Source organism: Perca fluviatilis, chromosome 5, assembly GCF_010015445.1.
Source record: "Perca fluviatilis chromosome 5, GENO_Pfluv_1.0, whole genome shotgun sequence".
In the NCBI taxonomy this organism is placed as follows: domain Eukaryota; kingdom Metazoa; phylum Chordata; class Actinopteri; order Perciformes; family Percidae; genus Perca; species Perca fluviatilis.
Genome location: NC_053116.1, coordinates 13,535,038 through 13,561,429, shown reverse-complemented (window position 1 = coordinate 13,561,429; position 26,392 = coordinate 13,535,038). Strand labels below are relative to the sequence as shown.

General features: G+C 39.7%; 1 protein-coding gene across 4 annotated transcripts; it reads left to right on the top strand.

The window, feature by feature from the left end:
* Positions 1–1,752: 1,752 nt before the first annotated feature.
* Positions 1,753–26,029, top strand: LOC120559773 (FERM domain-containing protein 4B-like). Of its 4 annotated transcripts, none has more exons than XM_039801772.1 (24): positions 1,753–1,948; positions 10,976–11,041; positions 11,989–12,083; positions 12,211–12,303; positions 12,674–12,758; positions 13,064–13,120; positions 13,215–13,237; positions 14,332–14,415; positions 15,013–15,078; positions 15,402–15,459; positions 15,546–15,632; positions 17,220–17,296; positions 17,511–17,649; positions 17,739–17,880; positions 18,122–18,255; positions 18,464–18,580; positions 19,397–19,625; positions 19,706–19,759; positions 19,858–20,008; positions 20,231–20,395; positions 20,612–21,396; positions 23,137–23,275; positions 23,701–23,820; positions 25,129–26,029. In XM_039801772.1, exons 2-23 carry the CDS (start codon positions 10,976–10,978, stop codon positions 23,816–23,818), a joined length of 2,964 nt encoding a protein of 987 aa, XP_039657706.1. In that variant the 5' UTR covers positions 1,753–1,948; the 3' UTR covers positions 23,819–23,820; positions 25,129–26,029. The 4 variants fall into 4 exon arrangements, with proteins under 4 accessions (XP_039657706.1, XP_039657708.1, XP_039657705.1 ...); XM_039801771.1 differs by lacking the exon at positions 1,753–1,948 and adding an exon at positions 9,139–9,307; XM_039801774.1 differs by lacking the exons at positions 1,753–1,948; positions 20,231–20,395 and adding an exon at positions 9,137–9,307.
* The last annotated feature ends 363 nt before the right edge of the window (positions 26,030–26,392 follow it).

Here is a 26,392-nt window from a genome sequence, read left to right as displayed (position 1 = left end):
AAGACCGTAATGAATATTTCAGTGGCACCGTCACTCCTGAGCTGAAGTGAATACCACATGTGGAACACACACCAAGTCTGGTTCAACTGTGTTGTGCCTTTTGAATTGCACGTGTCAGTGATGTTAACTGAAGTGCTTAGTGATATAAACTTAATAATTGACTTGGTAGCATAATAACAACCAACAGCCAGAATTGGCTCATGTACATTTTCTTCTGTAATTAGTGCTAAATGTGGACTTTGACCCACATTTCAATGTAGGTCAACGTAGGTTAAAGACGTAAAGTCCTTTTTAAATATGGCGGTGGTTTTTGGCCATTAAATATGCTGAAAACAAAGTCAGGGCCATTCATCAAAGCATTTCATTTGTCACTCAGTGTCAGTGTTCAGCAGTCTCAAGTTATTTCTTGCAGCTGGTGTTGATGGTCATACACATTGTGATAAAATTATGTTCAAACTGTCAATGGTTATACCATTTCCTGTATTTTGTCCGTTGTGTCACGTGTAAAATCCTCCGTTTTTTTATCACGTAGATCCTGTTTTACATCCCCGGCTCAATGCAACTAATGGGAAATAAACCTTTGTGCAAATACAGTGCATCCGAGCAGACTAAAACGTAAAAAAACCTGTTAGCTGGATTGTCAGGAATCCTCTTTTGTTATATTATCCAAAACAAACAAACGTCAAAATAAATATTTAAAAGAAAAGTGTTAAAATACTACAGGGATACAGTAAACGTATTAAGGTATATTATTTTCTGGGGCTACCTAATGTGACTGAGTGGTCACATATTGGTACATCAACCAAAGACTAATGCAATGAAAAACATGTAACAAAAGTAACAGGTACAAATAGCTGTGTCATGAAGAGGAGACAAACTAGATGTGGCACGTAAACTCAGCTAATAAACTTGAACTTTTTAAACTTTAAAATATATTTTAATGTAATTTACATTCCAGTATTTATTCATTTACAAACATAAACTTAACATCTAAAAGTAGTATTGACCATGCAATTTCTCAAAGCCATTTTGTAAAACACATTTCATTTTTTTGACAGGGACAGTGCTCACTACACCCCCAGCCAGATTCCCAGCCTTTCTTTCCTTATATGGCCTACTACATAGACTTAAGTATTGTGATACCCTGTAATAATTACAATGTAATTTGTGGCCTGTGTTACCAAATGTATTGTTATTTATTCTGGTTTACTATCATGCTGTTTGGTTTTGATATTATTTTATTAGATTGGTTGTAATATAACATTGTAATACTTTGTTTATTAGGCTATACAATAGCCTAATAACATGTTTAATATGGAACCTAGGAAGTATTGTTGTCATGGAAACAACTAATGAGCGTCCCAATAAACCGATGTTATATGACACAATAAGGACTCCAGAAATGAACTATTGAGTACAATGGACATACTGTGCCCCATATGGACAATGTAAGACTTTTGGAGATAACATAAAATAATGTGTGTGATAAGGGAAGAATAAACAAGGAACACATATTTTGCGTTGAGGCCTGTCACAGACAAAACACTTTATAATAAATAATATTTATGTAGGCTATACTGTATAGTCGGCACACACAGCCTTCAGGCCATCACACTTAATTATTATGAGGATTCAGTGTGAATCAGGCCAGCCGGCAGCTGCTGGATGAGAGGCAGAGAGAAGGAGGGAGGGAGGGAGCGAGGGAAGGAGGGAGGAGATGCGGGGCTTGTTCACATAATAGCCGGCGGGTGAAGGCGTGGTAAGTGTGGCTGAATACGAGGCGAGTGTGCGCGCTACAGTAGTACCGGAGGATGAACATGGACCGCGGCTCCACAGCGGCTCCCCTCCCTGGCAAAAGCAGCTGGGGAGAAAGCTGAACTGGAGGTGATCAATATGCCGGGGAAGCTACACCTTATCGATACGTAAACCGGATAAAGGGAATGCAAAGGTAAGGCGATATACTATATGATGTGATGGAGCAGATTCAACCCGCCCCAGAGAGCTGTGGGGAGACAAAGTAGACCGAGGCATGGGCGCATGTGATCCGGGGACAGAGAGAGCATCAATGGAAATTACAACAGCATGGGTTTGGCTCTCCGCAGCGACCGGCGTGTTTCCTTACTAAAACTAGGAGGAGTGAGGTTTTATTTGACACACATGTCTTAGTCATGGGGCTCAGGTGGAAACCACCCAATACCCAGTACTACAGTAGCCCACAGTAGCACATTCATTGTTCTCCCTGCACAGTGGAAACTGGCCCTGAGGTGGGCTAGTCTCATTATAGGATGCTATGGACAATACTGCTGTTTGTAGTGGATATGATATGGTATTATTAGAGGTGTTTAAGTAAAAGAAAAGTAGTCTATGAGCTATTTGTCTGGACTGATTGAATGTAATAGGGAGAAGCAGGCTGTATATTAGCCTACATTGATTTACTGTAGGTAGTGTGACTTGGTGAATATTAAACAAAATGCTAGATGAATCACCATTTACCCTTTTGCAGCACTGTGAATTATGCTTTGCCAAAGCATTACCTAATTTTTATGGGTTTTTTTGGTAAATCATTTTGTGCATAATTATAATTTTGTTTGGTTTTGAAGTGTATATGATTTGTGACTATGGTGAGAATTGATGACCCAGGCCAAGCCTGTAAGTCATTGTTAAAAGGACATTAGTTGTTCTAGTTTAAATGTAGGTAGGCCAAGGTATCGTCCTTGTTACCTCATGATTTTTCATTTCAATTTATTGTTCTGGAGCACTATTTTTACTTTACTGGTGAAAAACAAGGATAAGCCCCGCAAAGGTTAATACTGACATGCTGATGTTATCTCTGAGTTGAAGGAAGAGACACATGTCTGTGTGTATTTAAAGGATCAGGCACTGTAAACAGGAACCGTTGTGATGGTCATGTCTACATGACATACGTGTCTCCTATTTGTTGGAGAGGATGTCCTGTGTCATTTATCACACAGTCCAACTTTTTGGGGTGAATTTCTGACCAACTCTTTGACAGGGTCACTTAAGTCATATTTATGGTTAACTCCTTCAATACAAGAAACAGAATCAGTCAAAACTCAGCACACCATTAAATATATATTTTTTTCTTGAAACATCCTCACTTGTTTGTCGTTTGATGCTGCTGAGAAATGTCTCAGCGTTCGGTTGGCAAACGTCCGTTTAGGAATCAAAGCTTTCTGAGAAATGTGTTTCAGACAGCGAGGGAGAGAGATCTATTTTTGGACAGGCAAGTAATCTTGTATTCATACACTTTACACAGAGGGAGTGAATCTGATATATATATATATATATATACATATAATAATGTGAAAGCCAAGCAGCATCACTGAAGTGAAACAGGTTTGCAGGGGAGGAGAACATAGGCCCTGTTTACACGACAACGCTTGCGGGTGAAAACGACAAAATATTTTATCAGATGTGCCTTTCGTTTAGGGGCTTAAAAACGCAAAAAAGCGTTGAGTGGAAATCTTAAAAACGCTCCACCGTCACATTCCCTTCTAAAGGGTAAAAACGCAAAAGTCCGCTCCAATCTGCTCACGGTGGCACCCCATATTTCGTTACACAAATCAAAATATAGAGTGATTACTCGGCCATGGCCACTCCGTCGTTGGGTATCCACAGCCTGCCTATACTTGGTCCGGATGGCTTTCAGCTTGGATGATATCTGACTTTTACAGATAGCGTCTTTCTCGTGTGGATATGACGTCCCTCCAGGTACGGGATACTGCTGAAGAAATTCGGTCCATATGTCTATATATTTTGACTGGCAGGACTCCCAGTCCACGCCCTGTTGTGCCTTTGTGGCTTTGTAATCTAAGGTTGTTTGGAGCAATAAGTCCACCTCCTCGTCTGTCCAGACAAAATTGTCAGCTTATGTTGTTCACTTCGCCATGTTTTGGTTTCGCGCTACTAGGGAGAGGAGAGGGAGAGAGGGAGAGAAGTAGAAGGAAGGTTCTACGCAGGCGCGCAGACTTGGTGGTGTTGTGTGGCAGTGCTTCACACTACCACCTAGCCGCCTGGTGTGCATACTACATCGAATTTCACACACTTTTGCGTCAACATATGCATGCAGATTTCCCCCCCGAAACGCTTGTCTAAACGCGAAATTAAAAGTGAGAACGCAACGCCACTTTTGCGTTTTCTCTTCAGATCGTTTCCGTCTAAACATAGCCATAGTTAGAACATAGTCTTACTGCTGAATCCAGTCTCAACATATTTGCTTTCAGTGAAGGTAACTACTTGATTTACATCGCTGTGAATATTGCTCTGATAATGATGATTTTCACTGGGCTGCAGACACTCTTATACTTCATCCAGGTCTTGAAATTTGGTCCATGTTCCATTTTTTTCCACCCATTCACATTCATGCCTCAGTGCCTCATCCCTGAGCTCTGCAGAAATTCGCTGCAGTTCCGTTTAATGAAACTGCAGTTTTGTGATGTCAGGAGTGTCAGTGGGGACAGCTGTGATACCCAGAGAATGAGGGCAACTGGTGCTAAAGCTCTTACAACTGCTTTTAAGTCTGTGTCAGTCCTATGCTCTGTTGTGTGCTTTGAAGATATTTCTTTTCTGCATTGAGATGCTGCAGTCACAGTGTGAGGCTTTAAAAAAAAAAAAATATATATATATATATATATATATATATATATATATATGTGTGTGTATATATATGAAACCTGAGCATCTTCATCTGTAAGACTTCTGATCAATAAAGGTTGAGAGTTTTTTTTTGTACCTGATAAAAAAACATTTGTCTTGGATCCAGGAATAAATTTATATAAACAAGAAATTCTACATCTTAGATTATTTTGTTTGAACTCAAGATATTCCAACCAATTCTGTTCCCCAGATGATGAACCCATTGAACTAAAAACTTCATGAGCTTTTCAGCACCACCTTCATGTTGGTATGCTAACATGCTAAACTAAGGTGGTGAACATGGGAAACATTATACCTGCCAAGCGAGAGTATGTGAGCATGCTGACGTAAGCATTTGGCTCAAAGCACCGCTGCGGCTATGTACAGCCTGTTTTATCTGGGACAAATGCACATTTTAAATTTCTCTGTAAATACTATTACAGGTTTACAAGAAGAAGAAAAAAGGGTGCTGCTGCACATCACCAAGAAACTTGGTGATGTATAAAGGACTGTCCAGCTTACTTTTAATGGAAGTCCATGGTATTGGTTGGCAGTCTTAAAAACTATCAGAGGCCCTCTGATAATAATAATAATAATAATAATAATAATAATAATAATAATAATAATAATAATAATTGGATAACCAATGCGTTTTGACTCAAAGGGTCTTCATCATACCAGACCCTTTGAGTTGAAACACGTTTGTCATCCATATATCAAGACCAATACCATGGACTACCAATAAAAGGACGTCTGTTTTTTAATTCTCTCTACTGCAGGTTTGTTGGGATTTCACTGAGCAGTGTCATATTTTTAGCCTTAACAGCATGAATAAAAATGCAAACACCTTTCTTTATCCATTATGTAGCTTTTTTTAGTTTGAACACGACAGCAGCTGAAATTCTGTGACTTCAATCACTATGTTGCTATCAAAAGAAAAAAAACCACACACATGGGAATGGAAACTTTAATTTGAATTCAAATGAAAATATCACAAATGCTAACTTGATTATTTGTGCTAATTTCACTAGCATTACGACCCTACGGTGACTAATGGAAGCAGATTTGACCGCTACTGTCACTGCTAATGCAATGTTGTGGTCCATGCTGCTACTTGGCAGTTGTAGGGCAGACATGAGAAAATATATCACAATGTCCTTCTGCTTTTGTAGACGTCCTTTTCGGGGTGAGAATAAGAACTTGCACTGCATAATGACGTCATTCAACTGAATCACTCTTCTGTGATGCAGCCTGCCCTGTCTATTACAGATATGCTGTGCCATAAAAACAAATTAATATTTCTTCCACGTTCTAATTTCTTCATAATATCCTGAGCCTCATTGTGTTCATACATTTTCCGGATATCACAAAGAGCCAGACTGGTTCTCTTTGGTGGATGATGCTAGACAGATACCTTTTGACCGCTGACAACATGAGTCATGATGAGATATCAGATGCGGTTTCAGATAATCCTGTACTGAATCCTTCAGCCCACAGCCTCAGTAAGCAAGGCTTCTCGCTGTGTACTCAGTGTACTGAGCAGTTTTGGCTTTGGTGTTTTTATTTCTTATTTTTGCATTGCCAATACACCTACTAATTTAGCATCCTGTCTGTGGGGTTTCTTTAAGAGAGCTAACACTTTCTTGTCATAACGTAAGACCAAAAATGAAGATATCCCTTATCACTTATAACCTTTTGGAATCCATGTAATGAAGTCATCGTCAATCATGTAGGTCTTTGTGTTGTTCCCACTCAGGGTCAGAGGACAGCTACATTATCATAACATTATGGAGAAACAATAAAATCTCATGTATTGAAAACACAGAATTTAGTGTGTTTCCCTTTACCGCCAGTGTATCGTGTCACTTGATGTTAGGGACACTGGCCACTTAAATTCACAGGTTTTGTTTTGATTATTTCTTTTGGCATTTTGTCTTTGTCTTAATGGATGAATCCAGGTACTACTTTTACCAGTGTATTGTTGTACAGGCTTTTCAAGAAATCTAAACAAAAATAGTTTGGGACTGTATAAACTATAATTGATTTCAGTGGGTGTATTCAAACGTGTAAGCATGTAGCATAAATGTAAGCATAAAGAGCAGACACTGACTTGTGTGTGTGATACCAGCCTTCATCAATAATGCATGAAGACGGGAAACTGAGATAAGACGGACTGCAGCCTGGACATGACATTTAACCAGTGTGACGTATTACACGCTGACAGCCAGTTCCCTCAGACATCAGAAACATTCTCGTGTTACCTACAACTTTCAAGCTTGATATTTGTTGGTGAAGATGAGAATTAACAGTGTTATTTTGTCCATGCTTTTTTCTGCTCATCATCAGAAAGATTTACATCTGTACACCTTACCAGCTTATGTCTTATTGTACTGAACATGGTTATTGTTGTTTCTTTGTGAAGGAGGTCACATGTGCACCTTCTCCATGTCTCCGCTGGGATGTTTCACTGTAGCACGCTATAACAAGCTGTCTATATGCCAACCTCAGGCTCCAGAGTAGAGCCAAACCCACACCCTGCAGGGTCTCTGGAGCGACAAACGCAATCACTTAGGGCTGGGCAATATATCGATATCGTGATATGAGACTAGATATCGTCTTAGATTTTGGATATCGTAATATCGTGACATGACATAAGTGTTGTCTTTTCCTGGTTTTAAAGGCTGCATTACAGTAAAGAGATGTACTTTTCTGAACTTACCAGACTGTTCTAGCTGTTCTATTATTTGCTTTTTCCCCACTTAGACATTATGTCCATATTACTGATGATTATTTATCTAAAATCTAAGTGTGAAGATATTTTGTTAAAGCACCAATTGTCAACCCTAGAATATATCGAGGTATTTGGTCAAGAATATCGTGATATCTGATTTTCTCCCTATCGCCCAGCCCTACAATGACTGACAAGTTCATTCTTTTTTTTTACATGAAGGTTCAATTCTTGTCTTAACCCCACATGGTCCAAGGCTGGCCTTTTATTGTGGTTGAATAGATTGGGTTGAATAAGCAGTGTTGACAAATGAATATATTTAGTTTTTTAGCAGTTGTTAGTAGAGCTGCAAAGATTAGCTGATCAATCAATCAACAGAAAGTAACTCTTTTGATACTTAAAATACTAAATATTTGCTGGTTCCAGCTTCTCCGATGTGAGGTTTCACTACTTTTTGTTGTCTTATGTGAACTTGATATCTTTAAGTTTTGGACTGCATGGGCAAGCTATTTTGAAGTGGGGTTTCCAGCATATTGTGATGAGCATTTTTCACTATCTTTGGACATTTAATCAGGTAATGCAAATAATCATAAGTTGCGGCCCTAGTTGCTAGTGTGTGCATCGCTGATTATTGTTTATTCTTGGTTATTATCCAGTTTTAAATCACAGCCTGTACTGGAGACTTGTGTGTGTTGTGACAGAGAAACTGCTGGGTTAGTCAGGGTTGTTGGGCTGCTCTGTCAGATATAAATAGCAGTTCTTGTAGTGATTATAGCTCTCAAATGATTAATAGTGTACAGTAGATTCCTAAAAATCACAGTGCTTCCTCCCACTCACTTCATCTATATTGCATGAATACAAGTCATCCCAGCTGAATATGACCCTTGTCTGCTGAGCTTATAACTGCTTATGAAAATTCCTCAGTGGCGCATGCTTGTTTAAGAGGCCATTTTCTCCAACTTCTTCTCCACATAGAAAATAATAATCCCTGCACCATCTAGTGGCCAGTGCCTATACTGTACATGCCAGGTTGGAGTCATGTCATGCTAATAACAGAGACAAATTGTGTGACCCAATCCTGATGCAGTCATAACTAAATCAGTCTCAAATCAATGTAATAATACTCCTGGTGATTGTCACACGCAGCCACACACTCCAAATTAATTGAATTTATTGAATATGCACTTTTAATTTAAATCATGACAGGGAATTTATGACTGTGGCAAAAAGACACATTATTCAGAGGCTGTAATTGACAAAGTGCTCGTTAAAACATTACAGATGGTGTGATTTAAAGAAGTGTGTCCCAACCCATTCAGGAAACAAGGCAATTTGTTTAATGATGTGTTAGTGCAATCACTTGAGAAATTAATAAATGAGAAGTAGAGTGTGTGTAAAGTGAAACATCTGAGTTGTTTTAATCACTTTAGTGCCTCTTTTATCAAACCACTCAGTTAAAATGCACAGGAAAAGGAAGTAAGAGACATCTGATATCCAGATTCAGAGCAATTCAGCCACAGAACCGCACACAACAAGTGAAATAAAATGTCTCAGTAAATTCAGCAGAGAATATTGACATTCTTAACCACCTTATATTGCCCACTTATGGTTCCTGTCTGACCCCTATTGTTTGTATTAAGAATGACTAAACCCTAAACTGTGGTCAGGAGTCTGACCCACCATGCCCTCATTCAATCAGCTGTTAAGGCTATACCGTATAAGCTGCCACTGCACACAGCCAAGGCCTGGCTGCTTAGTCAAGAACCTGGATGGAACAAGTTGCTGGTTAATTCTGATCCTCTGTTGCTGCTCAGTCAGAACTTACAATTTCATGGTCTGGATCCAAGAGGAGACTCTTATTAAAGGATGATGTCTGGTCAGGGATGCATCCACACCTGCCCTCTCCCCGCCGCGGTCTACCAGGTACAGCAGCTGCTCGGTTCACTCCGAGAAGTTGTCATCAGCCGCCCTCATTCTGTCAGATCTGTCTGTTGAATCTCTCTGAAGTATATATTTTTCAGTTTGTGAGCAGGTTTTGTTGTGTAACTGGTTAACCTCAATCTGTCATTTTTACTGGCTATTTGATTTATCGAGTGTACAGCGCTTTCAGTGTCTCTTAGTAGATCAAGCAGATTCTGTGATGAGAAGCTTTGTTTGAAGGGCATCGTTGTCAGACTGATCTGGTACAAACAAACATTTACTTCTTTTCTTGTGAGCACCAGTATCAAATAACTGGATTTAATGGATGCAGGGTTTAGTCAGAATCTAGTCTATATCTTCGACGTTCCACTTCCAGGATTGCTTCGTTGCCGAGGGAAATTCCGCTGGATTTCACTCATTTAGGCCTGATATCCCTTGCCTTGGGCTTTCTTTGTGTTGGCATTCTAAACTCCGGTGGATTTATGAGGACTATGGTTAACCTTTTCTCAGATCTCTGCAGGGTAAATCCAGACAGCTAGCTAGACTATCTGTCCAATCTGAGTTTTCTGTTGCACGACTAAAACAACTATTTGCACAGGCGCTGTTACTCTGTATGACACTTGTGATTGGTTTAAAGAAATGCCAATAAACTAGAGCACGTTTTTCTCCCATCCCGGAATGCTGTGTGGACTAGCCAGACCCTCCTCCGCAGCGCTGTTGTAGGAATCTCTGGCAAAGCGAGACTAGTCAGAATCTGATATGAGGTTGTAGTTTACTGCTATAAGCGGTTGCAGGTTGGTTGGACCTTGATGCATTTATTGAACAAGGTGAAAAGTTTACAATTATGAAGATATGTGGAGGAAGAAGTATTCAGAACTTTTACTTAAGTAGAAGTGGTAATACAACAAAAGTAAAATACTTAATTACAAGTAAAAGTCCTCTTTTCAAATTCTTACTTAAGTAAAAGTACATACGTATTTCTGACAAAATTTAGTATCAAAGTAAATGTACTCATTGAATTGTTATATTATTGCATATTATGTTATTTAACTTTAATGGTTGCATTCATGTCTGATTGGATTTTAATTACTTTATATATTGTTAGGTAGTTTAATCTGTAGAAATGCACATTTTATATACCGATCATATGTTTTGTGTGTAAAATGTGCAAAAGTAACTACAGCTATCAAATAAATGTAGTGTAGCAAACAGTAAAACGTACAGTGTTTCCCACTGAAATATAGTGAAGTAGAAGTTGTAGTAATACTAGAACATAACGTGAGTAAATGTACTTATTACATTCCACTGGATAATTCTTAACTCGAATGTTGGAAAGGCAGATAGACTGAAAGAGTAAAAGTTCAATGTGAAAGGTTCAAAATGGAACAATCCTTTTTTTGGCTACTATGGCAACAAATCCTTGAGACAATAGTTTTATTGTCATTAACGATGTCTGTGTGTTTTTTTCCCCCTGTATTTACCACCAAGGGTTTGGCTCAGTTTAGACATAGTAACATTATTTAAAACTCTTTAGATGCAAGACACAGGCCTTATGTGTCTACAGCTATAGTTGTAATAACATTACCAACACATGATGTCATTGTGTCTTGTGATGATAAATAGCTTGCAATCTGTCATGAGCTTTGAACTTCCTCTTTCTTTTCCCTGTAGATGACCGAGGGCAGACTGTGCCAAGTGCAGCTGCTGGATGACAGGAAGCTAGAGCTGCTGGTTCAGGTATGAATGCTGCTGACTTAAAGCGGCTGTAATTCATATTTTTATCATAACAATGGATCAACTGGTTACGTGCAATGTGAAAGGGGTTGGTGGTAATTATCAACCCATGAAGAATTATCACTGCTGCAGTTCCCCTCAGCTCGTATGAGCGTCTTTCAGCTCACTGTTTCATTTTTCTGGCTCTAACTGTACCTTTTTGTTATCCTTCACTCTCATTGTGTTGTTATTTTGTCGTTGTTTTCAGCCAAAAAGCTCTAAAAAACTACTTTACACTACCTGCTCAGCATCAAATGGCAAGCAGACAGTCAGCAACTAACTGGTGAACATAGTGAAACATTTGGCAGCTAAAGAGCCAGATATTTTCTTCAAGAGTTGGTGGCAACCAAACCAGAGCTGAGAGTGAATATTGGACTTTATTCATCAAAATTAATGCTAATGTTGCTCTCTATCTGCTGGACGGGTAAATAAGCAACTTTTTACCTAAGAAGTTCACATCTTGTTTCCTCTGCCCCCAAGTGACCCAAAAAAATCTGTTATTGCAGGTTTAAAAACAATGTCAATAATATGCAGTGTGTCTGTGGCATGTTTTTAGTGGGAAAATATTTAAAAAAATTGTAAAAATGGTTGGAAGGGAGGTATGTTTCCACCTAATACATGTGGGCAGTATGTTAATTTAGTGAGAAGACCACTATTCAGCAGCATGACTTGGGTTAAGTCCCTTAGTATATGAGCTGTTGAAGTGTCCTTGAGCACAACACAAAATCCTCACTCCAGTGCTACAGTCTGCTCTCTAGTTGATCTAACTTCTCTTTTGAGGGATGGAAGCAACAGAGAAAATAATTTCCTCAAGTATCTGTGACACATTTACCAATTATTTTACTCTGGATGTTGACCTAATATTTTGAATTACAGTAGGTTTCCAACTAAATCTAAATCTTCTTCCACAGCCTAAGCTGCTGTCGTACGAACTCCTCGACTTGGTTTCCTCCCACTTCAACCTCAAAGAGAAGGAATTCTTTGGACTCGCATTTTATGATGACAAGTATGTAAATAGTTAGGTTTATTTTTTGTTCAATGGTCTGCATATTTGTGTGTGTGTGTGTGTGCGTGTGTGTGTGTGTGTGTGTGAAATACAGCTTTCTGATGCTTCAGTCTGTGTGCTTTTGCAGTGGTCAACGTAAGTGGCTGCAGATGGACCGCAGAGTTCTTGAACACGACTTTTCGAAGAAGTCCGGGCCCATTGCCCTCAACTTCCTGGTCAGGTAATAATTCATTTTTCTCATGCAAATCACAAGATCTCCAGCAGGGAGCACTACTTTGTTGACATAGAGTATAGCTTTTAGCTGTAAACAAAATGTCCAGGGTGCTATAACGATTATCTTGGAATATATAACTATTGGTTGAAAATGCTTTGGCTGTGAAGTATCTTACTGGTGGTTTTCAGGCTTTTGCACATCATCATAAACTGTCACTCTCACCCACACCTCACACTGCTTACGGAAGTATTCACTAGGAAGAGAAAAGTGCAACTTGAGGATTTCCTATAATAAGCAGGAATAACACATTGACACGGTTATCTGTTTAACCTTTACATTGTTGTGTGTGGATCTGCTTTTATCCTTCATCCTTCAGGTTTTATGTAGAAAACATAACACAGCTTAAGGACATCATAACGGTGGAGTTATTCTTCCTGAATGCAAAATCTGCTGTCTACAATGTAAGTGTTTTTCTCTTGTTTTTGAAGTAATAAAACATAATGCGGCTAGTTGTTTTTGTTTTCAGCAGCTCCCTGATGATTCACTGTCTCTGGACCCTTGCAGCTCAGCAGACAGTGCCTGCAGGGCTCAGTCACTCTGCTGGCTGGAATGTAAAGTAGACAAAATTGTAGAAAATTGTAAAAGAGTTAATTCGCAGAGGTTATTGTAGGGCAACACAGAGAAGATTCTATGTTTAAAGTGTTCTTCACATGGAACACATTGTTTGCATCCTGCTCAATTTTCCCTGATCTATTGTGTCTCTCAGGGGATTATAGAAGTGGAAAGTGAGAACGTCTTCAAATTAGCTGCCAATGCTTTGCAGGTTAGTGCTTTCAATAGCCTCATATACATTAATTGCTGCATCTAAAATCCCTTTAAAGCATGTCATCTGATAAAATGTTTGTTTTTCTTCCTAGGAGGCGAAGGGAGACTACACAAGGTAAGTGCATATATAATCAGCTGGGTAAGAAGTATTTAACAGCAGCAGGACAAGTTAATAGGAAGCTTTTAGGTCACAACGGAAATCAATGGCAGTGCTATGTGAGGTTTGCCACAGACTGCTGAGAAGCTTGCACCAGGCAGCTAATGAATCTCATAGTGCTGATAGAAGCCAAGTATTGCAGAGCAGAGGCACCTTTACATTGCAGAGAGCAACTATTATCTGTGTTTAACAGAACTGCCTTTCTGGCCCATATGTGTAGTGTTCAGAGGGAATACTGCAGGTCTTTGTGCAGGTCAACACCTGGTTTTGACCAGCTGATGAAGTAAAATGGTTCAGGAATACAGACATCTTTGTTCATATGAGTAAATTCTTTATTACGGTAGCTGTCGGCGCTGTGACTATTACTCAGGACAATAAGATCATGTCTCTGTATTTCTTCTGGGATTTTGTGGGGATTTCAGCAACTCTGTGAGTTTACAATATACAATTTAAAACATTAAAAGGCTAATTCCAGAAGTTGTTTTAGACTGAGTGCTGGTAGGCCAAAGAAAATAAAGGATTCAGTTTCTCCTGGTAATGTAGACAATAAAATGTAAACAAAATGCAATTGATTGTTGTGGAAGAAGTTTTCAGAAAATTTACTTAAATAATAGTTGCAATATACCACAGTGTAAAAATAACTCTGTATTATCTACAAAATGCACATGCAAGGACTTCTTATGCAGAATGGACTCTTTAGTGTTGGCGCAGCTGTTTGAGATTTCATTTAATGTTGGGCAGTTATTTTTAGCACCCTTAATATTATTTAAAGGAACTCCAGCTGTCAGATAAATGCACTGAAGACAAAAGTTCACAATTTGCTTCTGAAATGTAGTGGAGTAGAAGTATAAAGTTGCAGAATATTAAAATGCTTAACTACCTCAAAATTGTACTTCCAGACAGTCATTTCTTGAGTAAATGTACTCGGTTACATTCCACCACTGGTAGTACTTAACTGACAAAAACTGTATAAAATCAAAGAAGTGCAGTTAAGATATTATCCTGTCAACTTCCAACACTGTTATCACAACTATTTGTCTTTTCTGTTTCAGTGATGAAAACACTAGAGGAGAGTTGAAGAAACTACCAACACTTCCCACCAAAGTACTCAAGGAACACCCATCACTTGCATACTGGTACGCTTACAAGAAGTTGTTTGAAATCTTGCCTACACTAATGGATTTTAAGTCATGCAGGCCTGTAAACTTGACTTTATCACAAAAGCAAGATGCAGTACTGAATATGGATGATTAATATCACATGCAGTGGCTGGTGTAGTTTTATGCAGGAAGTTAGCTTCAGCCAGGTAACTGAAAAGGCTGGTGCTCTCTATGTTTAGCTACCAGCGTTTTTCAGTTAGGCTAGCTAGCCTCTACACAGTGTGTGCCAAGACCAAAAAATAAGAAAAAGAAAATATATAAATACTGTAGAAGAGTAAAATAAATTAGGTTTGAATTTAATTAATCAATGGATGGGCAGTCAAGGAAAAACTTCAAATAAAAAGCATTTTGTTTTAGTAACAAACTGATTGGTGCTTATTAAAAGTATAAAGCTATTGTTTTTAATTATTTAACTAAAAAGTATAATTGTTTGATGTATTCAATTACATTTATGATAGCCTTTTACTACATCTAGTCAGTTACGGAGCTACATACACTTACAGAACACACAACAGAATGGCCTGTACATCTATTTAAAGCGTAAAACGGTGTCTTCTTTATGTGACATTGCAGTGAGGATCGAGTAATTGAACATTACAAACAGCTGAAAGGAGTCTCCCGAGGACAGGCCATTGTGCAGTAAGTACTGAAGACAAATGTGGATTTGCTGCAAATGGTTCAACACTAGTAATTAGAAGATGAATGCTATTAAGCCTTAGGTCCATTTATCTTCCTCTCACCTCTATTGGCCCTCCCTTCTCTTCCTCTCTCTCTGGCACTCCTTTTCTCATCGTCTGAGAGAAATCAATAGCTCCTCTTCAGCTGCAGTCCAGTGAATCACACTGATTCACTGGACAGAGATCAAATTCCCATTTATATCTTTTTACATTTCCAAGGTAAACCACATGCAGATGTTAGAAAAAAGCAGATGCTGATTTTAATAAAAATTGTTTTTGTTCTAGGTATTTGACGTTAGTGGAATCCTTGCCCACGTATGGCGTGCATTATTATGAAGTAAAGGTAGGTCTTCTGCTGTGATTAATGGGGAATGACAGCTGTAGCACCTGAAACTGAGTCAACCATCAAGCTGTGTTCTTGCCACACAGGATAAACAAGGGATCCCATGGTGGCTTGGAATCAGCTATAAGGGCATCGGCCAGTATGACCTGCAGGATAAATTAAAACCTCGAAAGGTAATCATTTCCTGCTGCTCTTTCTCTAAAATGGCTGCTGCTATTATTCTGCTCCACTAATCCGACTGTGGCCATGAATGCACAGGGGTAAGGTTTGCTACTGTTGCACATAGCGTGGTGATTCACCAGTCTCATTCACGCATCATCTATTTCACTCCAACAAAGGCTGGGCTGCAGCTGCTGCAGCAGACGAGGCCAGACTTGAAGAATTGGAGCAAAATCTCAGTCTAGAGAGCTCTGGCAGTTTGCCTTAATGCGGTTCGTTTTGTATAAAGTCTGTGAGAATCATACATACAATATGAACCTGCTTTTCCTGTTTCATTAGTGTTTAGGGTGTGAGTTGATTGGAGAGCCACCCATGTGAGTGATCCATCAGCTATGTTGTCCAGTCTGTGACTCCGGTATCTGCAGGGTGCAGACATGCAGCGCAATGCTGATATAGAAGAGGAGGAAAGTTCAAAACAATTCACATTAATTTACTGGCACTGTCAGCCTGTTCAAACATGGTAATCGCTCCACATGATGCAATCCATCTTTGCCTGCTGCGTTCCGAAATGTTGTGCAAGCAGCCGACCGTGTGCAGGCAGCGGCGTTTGTTTTGGAGAGGAGAAGAAGGAGTGAGCTGGTGATGTCAAAAGGAAAGGGGCTGGATTTGGGGCGTTATAATGCAGGTTCTGAGAATACCTGAGGAGACAAATCTGGAGCTGACAGGAGGAGGAACAAAGTATGGGTTTGTGTTAACAGCAATGTCAGGGAGGATTTAATAAGTTAAGAAACGGGACCTGTGGACATCTATTATACTGGTAAGATTGGATACTTCACTTCTTTGTTTGTTTGGAAGTTACTGTATTCTGCAAGACTGAGCTTTTGTTCATAAATAACATGTATGTTCATTTAAAAAAAGAAAAATTCTCAATCAATTCTTAAAATTATATACATATACATATTTGTAATAGTAAAGCTGGATTTTTGCCGCTCCTTGTGACTGAGTACCATGTGGCAGCATTGTGATACAAAATACTCCCCAAAGCAACCACATGTAGTATCCCTTTCTCTGTGCTGTCTGTGTCTAATTCGGATTGTGTCCAGACAAACAGTGAGTCACTGACCCAAATAGATTGTTCATATCTGGCTGTTGTCGGTGAGCACCTGGGTGATACAGGGATGGACGTGATGAGCCATGGAAAGTGTTGCGTACTGCGATAAGTCTTTGTGTAATGTCCCCTTGTGGCATTCTTAGCTTTCTAACACCTGCATTATTGCAGACTTGGCATGCCAGGGGGCCCAGACTGAAATGACAGTTCATGTTACAGCCTGGCTTTAACACTGTGACTGAAACATGCAAGCCAAAACACCTGTGCTACTAATTTTTTGTTTTCTAATCGTTTATGTGATGTCAGTTATGATGGTCATGGCAGTATTTTGGAATAAAAACATGAATAGTTACCAGGATTGAAGACACAAATGGACACGTTAAAGCCATTATTCTGGCCATATACTGCTACTCATCTCACTGCATTTGAGGTTGTGAATTACAGCGCATAATATCACTTTCCCTAATCGAATATTTCTAATTTCTATCCCCAGCTTTATCAGTGGAAGCAGCTGGAAAACCTGTACTTCCGAGAGAAGAAATTTGCTGTAGAAGTTAATGATCCACACAGGTGAGCAGCAGGAGAGATTCTTCTTTGTGAACTGATTATTTAGTTGTTTTCATTTTTTATCGTGCTTACAGTTGCTTAGCCTATAATTTAGTCTCCCTCTTTTCAGCATTAATCTTAAGATTCACATCACTGTGGCTTCTGTTTGAATTACCGGTATGTTAAAAATCTCTATCTCAACCCCCGGTTTTTATTTCTTGTGTGTTTCTTGCAACAGGAGAGCAGTAACCAAGCGGACCTTTGGGCAGACGGGCCTACTCATCCACACATGGTATGCCAGCCATTCTCTGATCAAAACCATTTGGGTCATGGCTATTAGCCAGCACCAGTTCTACTTGGACAGAAAGCAAACCAAAGTAAGTGTCAGTCTACTACATTACTTTTAATACTTACTTTTAATACCATCCACTAATCTGTGTTGTACATTTTTTTTTAATTCTTTTAGACAAAATTAGGAATAGCAAGAAGTGTGGAGGAAATTGCCATGGATCTCACAGAGCACGGAGGAGCAAAAATACACAGACTGGGAGACGCAGGCCTGAAGAATAACTTCATAACTGCCAGCAATGGCAGCCTGGTGTCTACAGGTTGGTTATAATTATTCCAGTTCATGAAGCAAGTGTCTATTAAGTTCATGTTTTATAATAATCATTATTTCAGATCATATTAATGCACCCAAATATCTCTGACTAAGCTATGAAGGATAAACACTGAGCTGTTTGTTTGGATTAAAAAAGTAAAGGTGGCATGATGAAAAGTCAGCTCATAGTATCACATAGATGGCATGTTTAGGTGTATGAAAGAATAGTAAGAATATTGTTTTCACAGGTTCAGCAGACTCTGAAATGAGTGAAGAGCAGAAGAAAGAGAAACTCTCTGAACTGAGGAAAAAAGAGCAGGAGATCCAAGATATTTTGGCCAAGAAAACAAAAGAACTGAAGAAGATTTGCCTGAGAGAGGCGGTGAGAAATCATTTTGTATACACTTTTTTTTCTCCACTGGTGCTACATTTTGCAAAGCTCATATATGTCTCTTTTTTTCTAATAGGCACATTCAGTCAGCTGATTTCCCATTATTAAGATTAATGGTTTTCTGCTGTTGCGTTCACTTTAAAGTGCTTTAGGGGAGCTTAACGTATTTATATGGGACTTATTGTTTTGTGTTTTTCAGGAGCTAACTGGCAAGCTGCCAAAAGAGTATCCCCTCTCTTCAGGTGAAAGGCCGCCACATGTCAGACGGAGAGTTGGCACTGCTTTCAAGTTAGATGAACTTTTCCCCTACAATGAGGTCTGTATTATTCTGTTTGTCTGTATCATGTATGTTAAAGTTCATATATTTCACTTTTGGGGTTGAAAGGATGCATTTGGTGATATTTTATTTTTATATCGTCAACAAATGCCACAAAAAGATCACAACCAACAATGAATTGAAACGTCAATTGAAATATCGTATTCCTCTGTGCCATAGAGCTAAATTTTTGTGCACTGTAGTTTATGTTGAGTTGATCCCACATACACCAATCTGGTGCCGCAACAAGGCCTATTTGTTAGCGCACCAAATCTGCAGCTGAAAAGAGTCCCCAACAATTGTAGTAGTAACGCTTGTTTGAGTAACAATAGCCAAAGAGTACAGTGTAGGACATTCTGGAGCCTTTTCGAAAAATGAAACTATAAACATTTTTTTATATCCATTTTTAAAGATTTAGCACTTCAGTAGCAACCAACCGGCTTGTGCCACAGTGTAGGGAAGTCAGAAAATATTAAGTGACATTGTTGGTTTTGGTCTTTTGATGGAATTTGTTGACATTAACACACATAGAACATCGCCAGCCTTGTCCTTATCAGTAAGTGTACTCAGCTACTAACTAACTAACTAAACAAAGACATGACAGTAGTATCTATAGTGTATTTAAAAATATCATCAATAACGTCAATTTGACATGAAGATCTAATCAGAATATTTCTTTAACACATTTTTTAATGAATAGGAAAAACAGGTGACAATAGTAGTTACTTTATGATTAAGCTACAGTATGTGCAGCAGAGTTCTTGTTACTTACCGTACACTTATCTCTGGCAATGTGCTGCTTGTGTTTTGCTGCAGGATCCCTTCCTGAGGAACCTGGAGAGCAGATTTGCCCTGCAGCGAAAGATTGTGGAGGCGGCTAAGAAGCTCGCAAATGAGCCAGAACTGTGCAAAACAGTGAAGAAGAAGAGGAGGAGAAACTGTTTGGATGCCATGCAAAAACTCCAGCAGATAGAGGATGAGATGAACCAGTATAGAATCAAGAAAGGGAAAACGCCCACACAGCGGGCCTCAGTGATCATTGCAGGTATGGTGCAGGTTAACCGGTGTTACTGGATTATCATTTAATTATATTCACAGTAAACGTGTTATTTTCTCTTTCTCCAGATGAACTCATCCGTTCAGACTGTAGCTCGCTGTCTAGTCTCCCACTGGATGATGGTGAGTGAGACTGACCTGCTTTAACAATTATCATTGTGACTACTTTTGAATGAATGAGTGCCAGTATTGTTACCGTGTTTTTTTTCCTTTGTATTCAGATGACTCAGACGGTGTCAGTCAGAGGCCACGGTCACGGTCGGTCCAAGGTTCCCCTCAGCTCAGTCCGATGAGATCGCTGGGAGCAGAATATGATGTGGAAAGACGAAAGGGATCTCCGAGGGAAAATCACCAAAACAAGAACCACAGCAGGTTGGGAAACAGATTTCCTGCCTCTGTCTACTGTGAAGTATAAATTGTTTCACAACGTTTGATTTGATTGAAAAGCTGTTCTTGTTGAATGAAGTAATTATTTCATGTTTTGGCAGAGCCCATGATATTTGCTGTGTCATGCGGCCTCATTCCTTTCCTCACATCTCAGCTCATCCCCTTTTTCCTTTTTCTTTTTTTCCCCTCCTGTCCACACCCTTTTAGATTAGCTTTTGAAGGCCAGGATGATTCCCACTACTACCAGAATGCAAGAGGGGTGTCCTCCACCCACAGTAGTCCCTATAAAACCCTTCCCAGACCTAGAGATCCACGCAGCATGCCTCCCACCCCGGTTATGACCCGCAATGCCTACAGCAGCAGCCAGCTCAGGTGTGATCCGCTGCATTACCAACCCAATATCTTTCCTTCTCCCCAAAATTCACTTCACTTCAACCTAATCCCCACTTCTCTCCAACCACCTAACCTTTAACCAAAGCTCCCATACAAATTCCTAACATTTATTTTAACTAATAAATCCAGAAATATTATCCCATGACTGATTTTGTTCTCTAAGGAGACAGTTTAAAAGTTGTGTTCTTGTTGCAGGTCGGAGGGGTCTCCTCATAGCTTCAGGCATCGCAGCGGGAGTCTGGAGTCACAGCCCCAGCTAAGAAAAGACACAGACTCCGAGAAGCCTGTCTTTATGTTGTCACCAGCCCACCGCAGCAACAGCACAGAGGTGTTAGAGGATTGCTCGTCCTACACCAGCCAGTCCAGTCTGGACTACTGCGGGGCGGCCAACTCCCACTACAGTACACTGGACTCCCGAACCTCAACCATGCATCGTCTCCACAGGAAGGTGGAAGTGTATGGAAATACTGGGAGTATGCCCAACTTGGTCCAGCACCATTCTGGTTGTAGTTATTCATGTGACACCTCACCACACTATGCACCCAGTGCCTACTACGTCGCCGGCTACCCCTGCCCGGACTTGGAGCCTTACTCCAACGGTGCCTACGTGTATGAGAATGAAGTAGAAGGCCACTACAACGTCAACCCTTCCTACCAAATAAATGGGTATCATGGACATGACAGATTCAGGAATTACAGCAGTGACCGGGCAGATAGTCTTTCTCAGAATCCCTACGCAACAGTGAGGCCGCCGCGGAATAGAGAGGGGCCCAGGAATGAGCTGTTGGCCAAGAACATGCAGAAGGCCCTGGTGGCGGAGCATCTAAAAGGCTGGTACCACCGAAGCAGGGGCCCCAGGGAGGGAGGGAGGGGGATGCTGGCTGGATATGACTTCGACAGCGGCTCTCAGCTCAGCCTGGGCTACCAGACCATGCCAGCAGCCTTCAGCCACTCCAGCAGAACCACTTCCTTTTCATCAGGTGAGATAATGCCCTTCATCAGTTTGAAAAATGTATTAAGGTATGGAAAACCTCCCAAGAAAATATAATTTAATAAAATCTTTTTTTTGGCTTCTTCCAAAAAAAGGACAGAGAGTATATTTATGTATATCTGCTGTAGGTTGTTAGTCACATATCTATATATACTTTGTGTGTATATATATATATATATATATATGTATGTATGTATATATCCACGACATTCCACTTCCGGGATTGCTCCGGCGCTGCCGGAAATCCCCCCGGATGTCCCTCTCTTTCACTTTCTTTGTGTTGGAATTTTAAACTCCAGTCGATTTATGAGGACTATGGTTACGTGCTCCTCCCCCAATGTGAGTTTTCTGTTGCACGACTAAAACAACTTTTGAACGTACACATGTTCCACCAAAACAAGTTCCTTCCTGAGGCTGTTTTGCAGCTGCACTGTTGCTCCGTCCGGCGCTTAGCACCGCCCATGACGATTGTGATTGGTTTAAAGAAATGCCAATAAACCAGAGCACGTTTTTCTCCCATCCCGGAATGCAGTGTGGACTAGCCAGACCCTCCTCCACAGCGCCTTGGTGGAGAAAATATCTCTATTTTTTTTACCATGTCTAATTTTCCCTCACTCTGAATTCCTACACCATGGCTTAAAGAGCTGCTAATCTATCCAAGACATGTTTATGAGGGTTTCAGTGGAGAGTTTCACTTGCTGTGTCCATAGCTTTTCCAGGCTGCCAAGAATAGAAGTCTGGGAGAAAGTTAGCCCCACTTTGTGCCTCTGATGTATTACTGTTAGATTCACATTCAGTCATTACAGTCACTGAGCAAAACATCTTTGTTTTCTGAAAGATAAATGCTTGGTGGTTACTACTGATCTAAATGTATTTCCAGAATTTTCAAAGACTCCTCTAATCCTCTGGATTTAAAAAAAGTTTGTGTCTTCTGCAGATTTTTAACCTGTTTCCCAAGTTGTGACACTATTTCCTAAACCAGGTAGCTGGAAATAACATATCTCCTATCAATATAGACATAATTGATGGTAAATAATTAGTTTATGTTGTCCAAAGTAGTGTATAATTTCTGGCAATCATTAGTGTTTGGATTAGGAAATTGAGTCACATTTTAGGGAAGGGATTGAAACCTTTAGTGTGTAACCTTTTGATATTAACGAACGTCAATTACATTCAAGCCATTGCCAAATGAGTTGATACAAAGCTAATTAAGACTATCGGCTCCACACAACTCTCTCTGTATTTCTCAGTATGGCTGTGTTTACAAACTGGTGCAGAAAATCGAGTGAAGATAATTACTTCTTTTGAAGAGTCCATCATGTTTTCTTAATCCTCCGTGTCCTCCTTGGCTACCGGCAACTGCGTGGAGGAGCGGTGGGGATGGTGCTTGATCACGGAAGGCTTGTGTCATGTGGACATGCCAACAATTTTGTTGTCATTACATAGAATTCCTCATGGGGGCGGGACATAAATACGCACTACAGCTTGAAAGTCTTTCTTATTGAATGTAATAGTGAGATATGAGATGTCCAAACTGGTACTTGTAATTTATTAAAATGTGTATTAAAAGGTTTAATTAAATTGTAATAACATATTGCCATATAATGTGAAGGGTAATTGTTTGTTTGGCATTAGTGACGTTTAGCTGGACTTGTTTCCAATAACAACAATTACTATTGAGTTGCACTCCAACATCAGCTGAGTGTTTTTGCTTTTGTATTGTTTGCAGTGTCCTCAGTGGAAAGCACTGGTAACTGGCGCAACCAGCTGGCAGTTGGCCTGACCGAGTACGATACACCCGACACGCCTCAGTACCCACACCCTGGGGTGCCTGCTTCTCCGTACAACCGCAGTCCCTCACACAGCAGGTGAGTGCTACTGTACAGTTCACTAAATATCCGCACTGAGCTGTGGATGCAAAAGAAAGTGAGCCAATCACAGACAATTGGGGGTTGTTCTTTCAGTTTAATTATTAGTGGAATTTTAGATAAAGTCTGGTTGAGGATACAATAATTAGCCTGCTAATGTCCCGTGTCGATGCTCAGTGGGAGGTCAATGCCACTCCTGTTTCCTGTAATGCATGTTGCAGTCTAAGGCCTTTGTTTTGTGTGCAGCTCTGCCTGTCTGTCTGGATAAAACATCACTTTGTATTTCTCTGCATTTGTAAGAGAGGTTTGCTTGTCTGACCTGAAGCTATTTCACTACTAAAAAATCTAACCACGAGGACCTTCTCTTTTTCTTCCTACCTTTCCTCCTGCCTTTCTTGACTTATGATTATTGCTCATGTGTACAGATTTCCTCCAGAAAACAAAGTGTCCGACACAATGCCTAAAAAATCTGAGTCAGTTGAGGTGGTTGGCTCTGAGGCCACTAGTACAGATGAACCATCAGACAACCACTCTAGCACTTAAGGGTGAGACCAAACACAGCGGGCTGCTTTGTGTCGTGTTGCCAGTTGTCATCTCCACTTTTGACATCCCATCTTCATCTGTGTGTCACTTCTGTATAGCTTATTTAATGAAATCATCCACATTTTCATATTGTGGTCAGCTGGTTTCTTCATGCACACAGCATCACTTTTGTATTTGTACAAAAATATTCCACTCATTATCTTGATGATCTTGCACCTGAGAGTACATGCCTTAAAGTTGTTTATCACACATTCAGAAAGTAAAAAAGACTACTGGTACGTGTCCATTGTCAGTGTCATTTTCACGCTTCCCATTCTTTTTTTTTTTTTTTTATGGGACCAGCCATGCAATGCATTTTGATAGCGTCGCAGGGACTTTGGAGAATGGGTCGTTGAGTCGCCCGCTCCTCATTCGCATAATGTTGAATCCAGGCAACTTTATGCAAATTAGCATAAAATCTTTTAAACTGACCGTTATCGATCTGAAATGAAGACAGATGCAGCAACTGCATAGCATAGCCTATTTATCGCATACAATGTTTTCAGAAACGCGTTTCGGTGAACTATTTTCGTAAAAGAGAGCAGAGCAGTGCTTTGAGCTAAATGCTAACATCAGCATGCAAACATGTTCACATTAACAATGCTAAACTGCTGATGTTTAGCAGTTATACTGTTTACCATGGTCATCATTTTAGCTTAGCATATCATGCTAACATTTGCTAATTAGCTAAACATTTTTGTTTAGCTAATTAGCAAATGTTAGCATGAGCTACTGAGTTTTATGGGAATGTAATTCTTCCTAAATATTGGACAAATAAACTTTTTGACCTGATGTTGGTGCCAGATTAAAAGTCATGGCTAACCAAAGTTATAACAATTCAACCTGAAGGGAACACCACGAATGTCCAAATTCTTGGCAATCCATCTATAGTTGTCAACCTAATGGTGACACTAGTGGAAAAGTCAGGGGATCACCAAAGTCGGAGGGTTTCATCTGCCAGGGAAAATTAATGTTTGAATCAAATATCATGGCAATCCATCCTATAACTGAGACATTTCAGTCTGGACCAAAGTGGTGGGCCGACCAACTAACATTGCAATACATAGCCTAAAAAGTAGGCTAATAAACGTTTTCAGTTACTCCATGAGGCCAAAATCATGTTGCATGCCTTCACAAAGTAAAGTGGACTTTTTGGTGTATTGCAATTCCATTTCCATTCCTCAGTTTTTTAGATTCAGTTGTTTTCTCCTTGTTCTCAAACAGTTGAACTACAGTCGATTTGACATATTCTTGTCTCACTGTCTGTACAGATTTTACCTGGATGGAAGCTACATGAGCATCCGCTGAAAAGGACCAAACCAAACACTGGCACAAACAAAGCCATGGCCAGCAGCACATGACGGGGGTGAAGTTAAAACACACATACACAAACATTTGTTGCTGCCATAACCCTGTCTTGGGAGATATTCTGTCTGTTAGTTCTTTTTTTGGCAAAGTCTATGTGTACGCTGTCCTCATGTTAAAGTAACCTCTGAACACAGTGATGACACTCTTGAATGACTTTCCCATGTGCCTTGGATTGGAAGAATTGTACAGGCAGATGAGAATGTGTCAAGGAACTTTAAGATGTTGCACAACCACACTGGATTCAAACCCTATTGTGTTTTAAAGATGAAAAAAGAGGCAAAAGGAGGTGTTTTTACTGAAATCCAACTCTGTGTATTTTAGCAGGAACTAGCTACTGCCTTATACAAAACAGTAGGTTATAGAATAAAAATGTTTTTCACCACTTTCATCCCAGTAAATATATAACATCCAAATTGAAAACAAAGCTTGAACATGTTCACAATGTGAAAGTACAAGAACTGAACTGATCAATCATTAGAGCAGACTGTATTTGATGACTATCCATTTCTTCCTTTCGTTAAACTTTTAATCAGAATATGTTCTGTCAATATTGTTTATAGAACCATTTGTATTTGTCGGTGGCGTAATGTGTTTTAAATTGCATGGTAAGAATATAATTTTTTTTTTTGATAACTTCTTTTTATATTAACAGAAGACCACTGCCGTAAAAAACACATATTCAAGTCTCATTGTTTGTTTTCTCACACATCTGTACAGTGATGTGACGTTATATGTTGTTAGATGTTGTCATAAAATATTTTCCACTGGGAACCAGGATGTGAATAAATACATGTGTAACACATAGATGGCTGTTGTCACTTTCTTTGAGAGCCTTGTGTGGCTGGTAAAAAAATGCTTTGGGTTCTGTTATTGAGTATGTAAGTAAGGAATAGTTCAACTTTTGGGTATTCGCTTTAGCTTAGCATAAAGAGGGGGGACACTAGTCTGGCTCTGTCCAAAGGTAAACATACTTTTTCAAAATGTGAATGTTCAAAATCAGAATTTTCAGCCAAGAAATTCCTGCTAAGTATGGTTAAAACTGTGCTATGAGTAATGATCTAAAAAATACTGAGACAGAAGAACAGTCTTAACTGTTAGTATCCATTCCCCTATTGAGAAATTACTTCTTCATTACCTCTTCGGGCTCAATATCATGTGTTTGTTGTG

Excerpts from the sequence above, each read along its gene's own strand:
- LOC120559773 (XM_039801771.1), top strand. The coding sequence starts at position 9,251 with ATGATGTCTGGTCAGGGATGCATCCACACCTGCCCTCTCCCCGCCGCG. Across the intron at positions 17,297-17,510 it reads GAAGTTAATGATCCACACAG|GAGAGCAGTAACCAAGCGGA; the intron begins GTGAGCAGCAGG and ends TTCTTGCAACAG. Across the intron at positions 21,397-23,136 it reads AACCACTTCCTTTTCATCAG|TGTCCTCAGTGGAAAGCACT; the intron begins GTGAGATAATGC and ends TATTGTTTGCAG.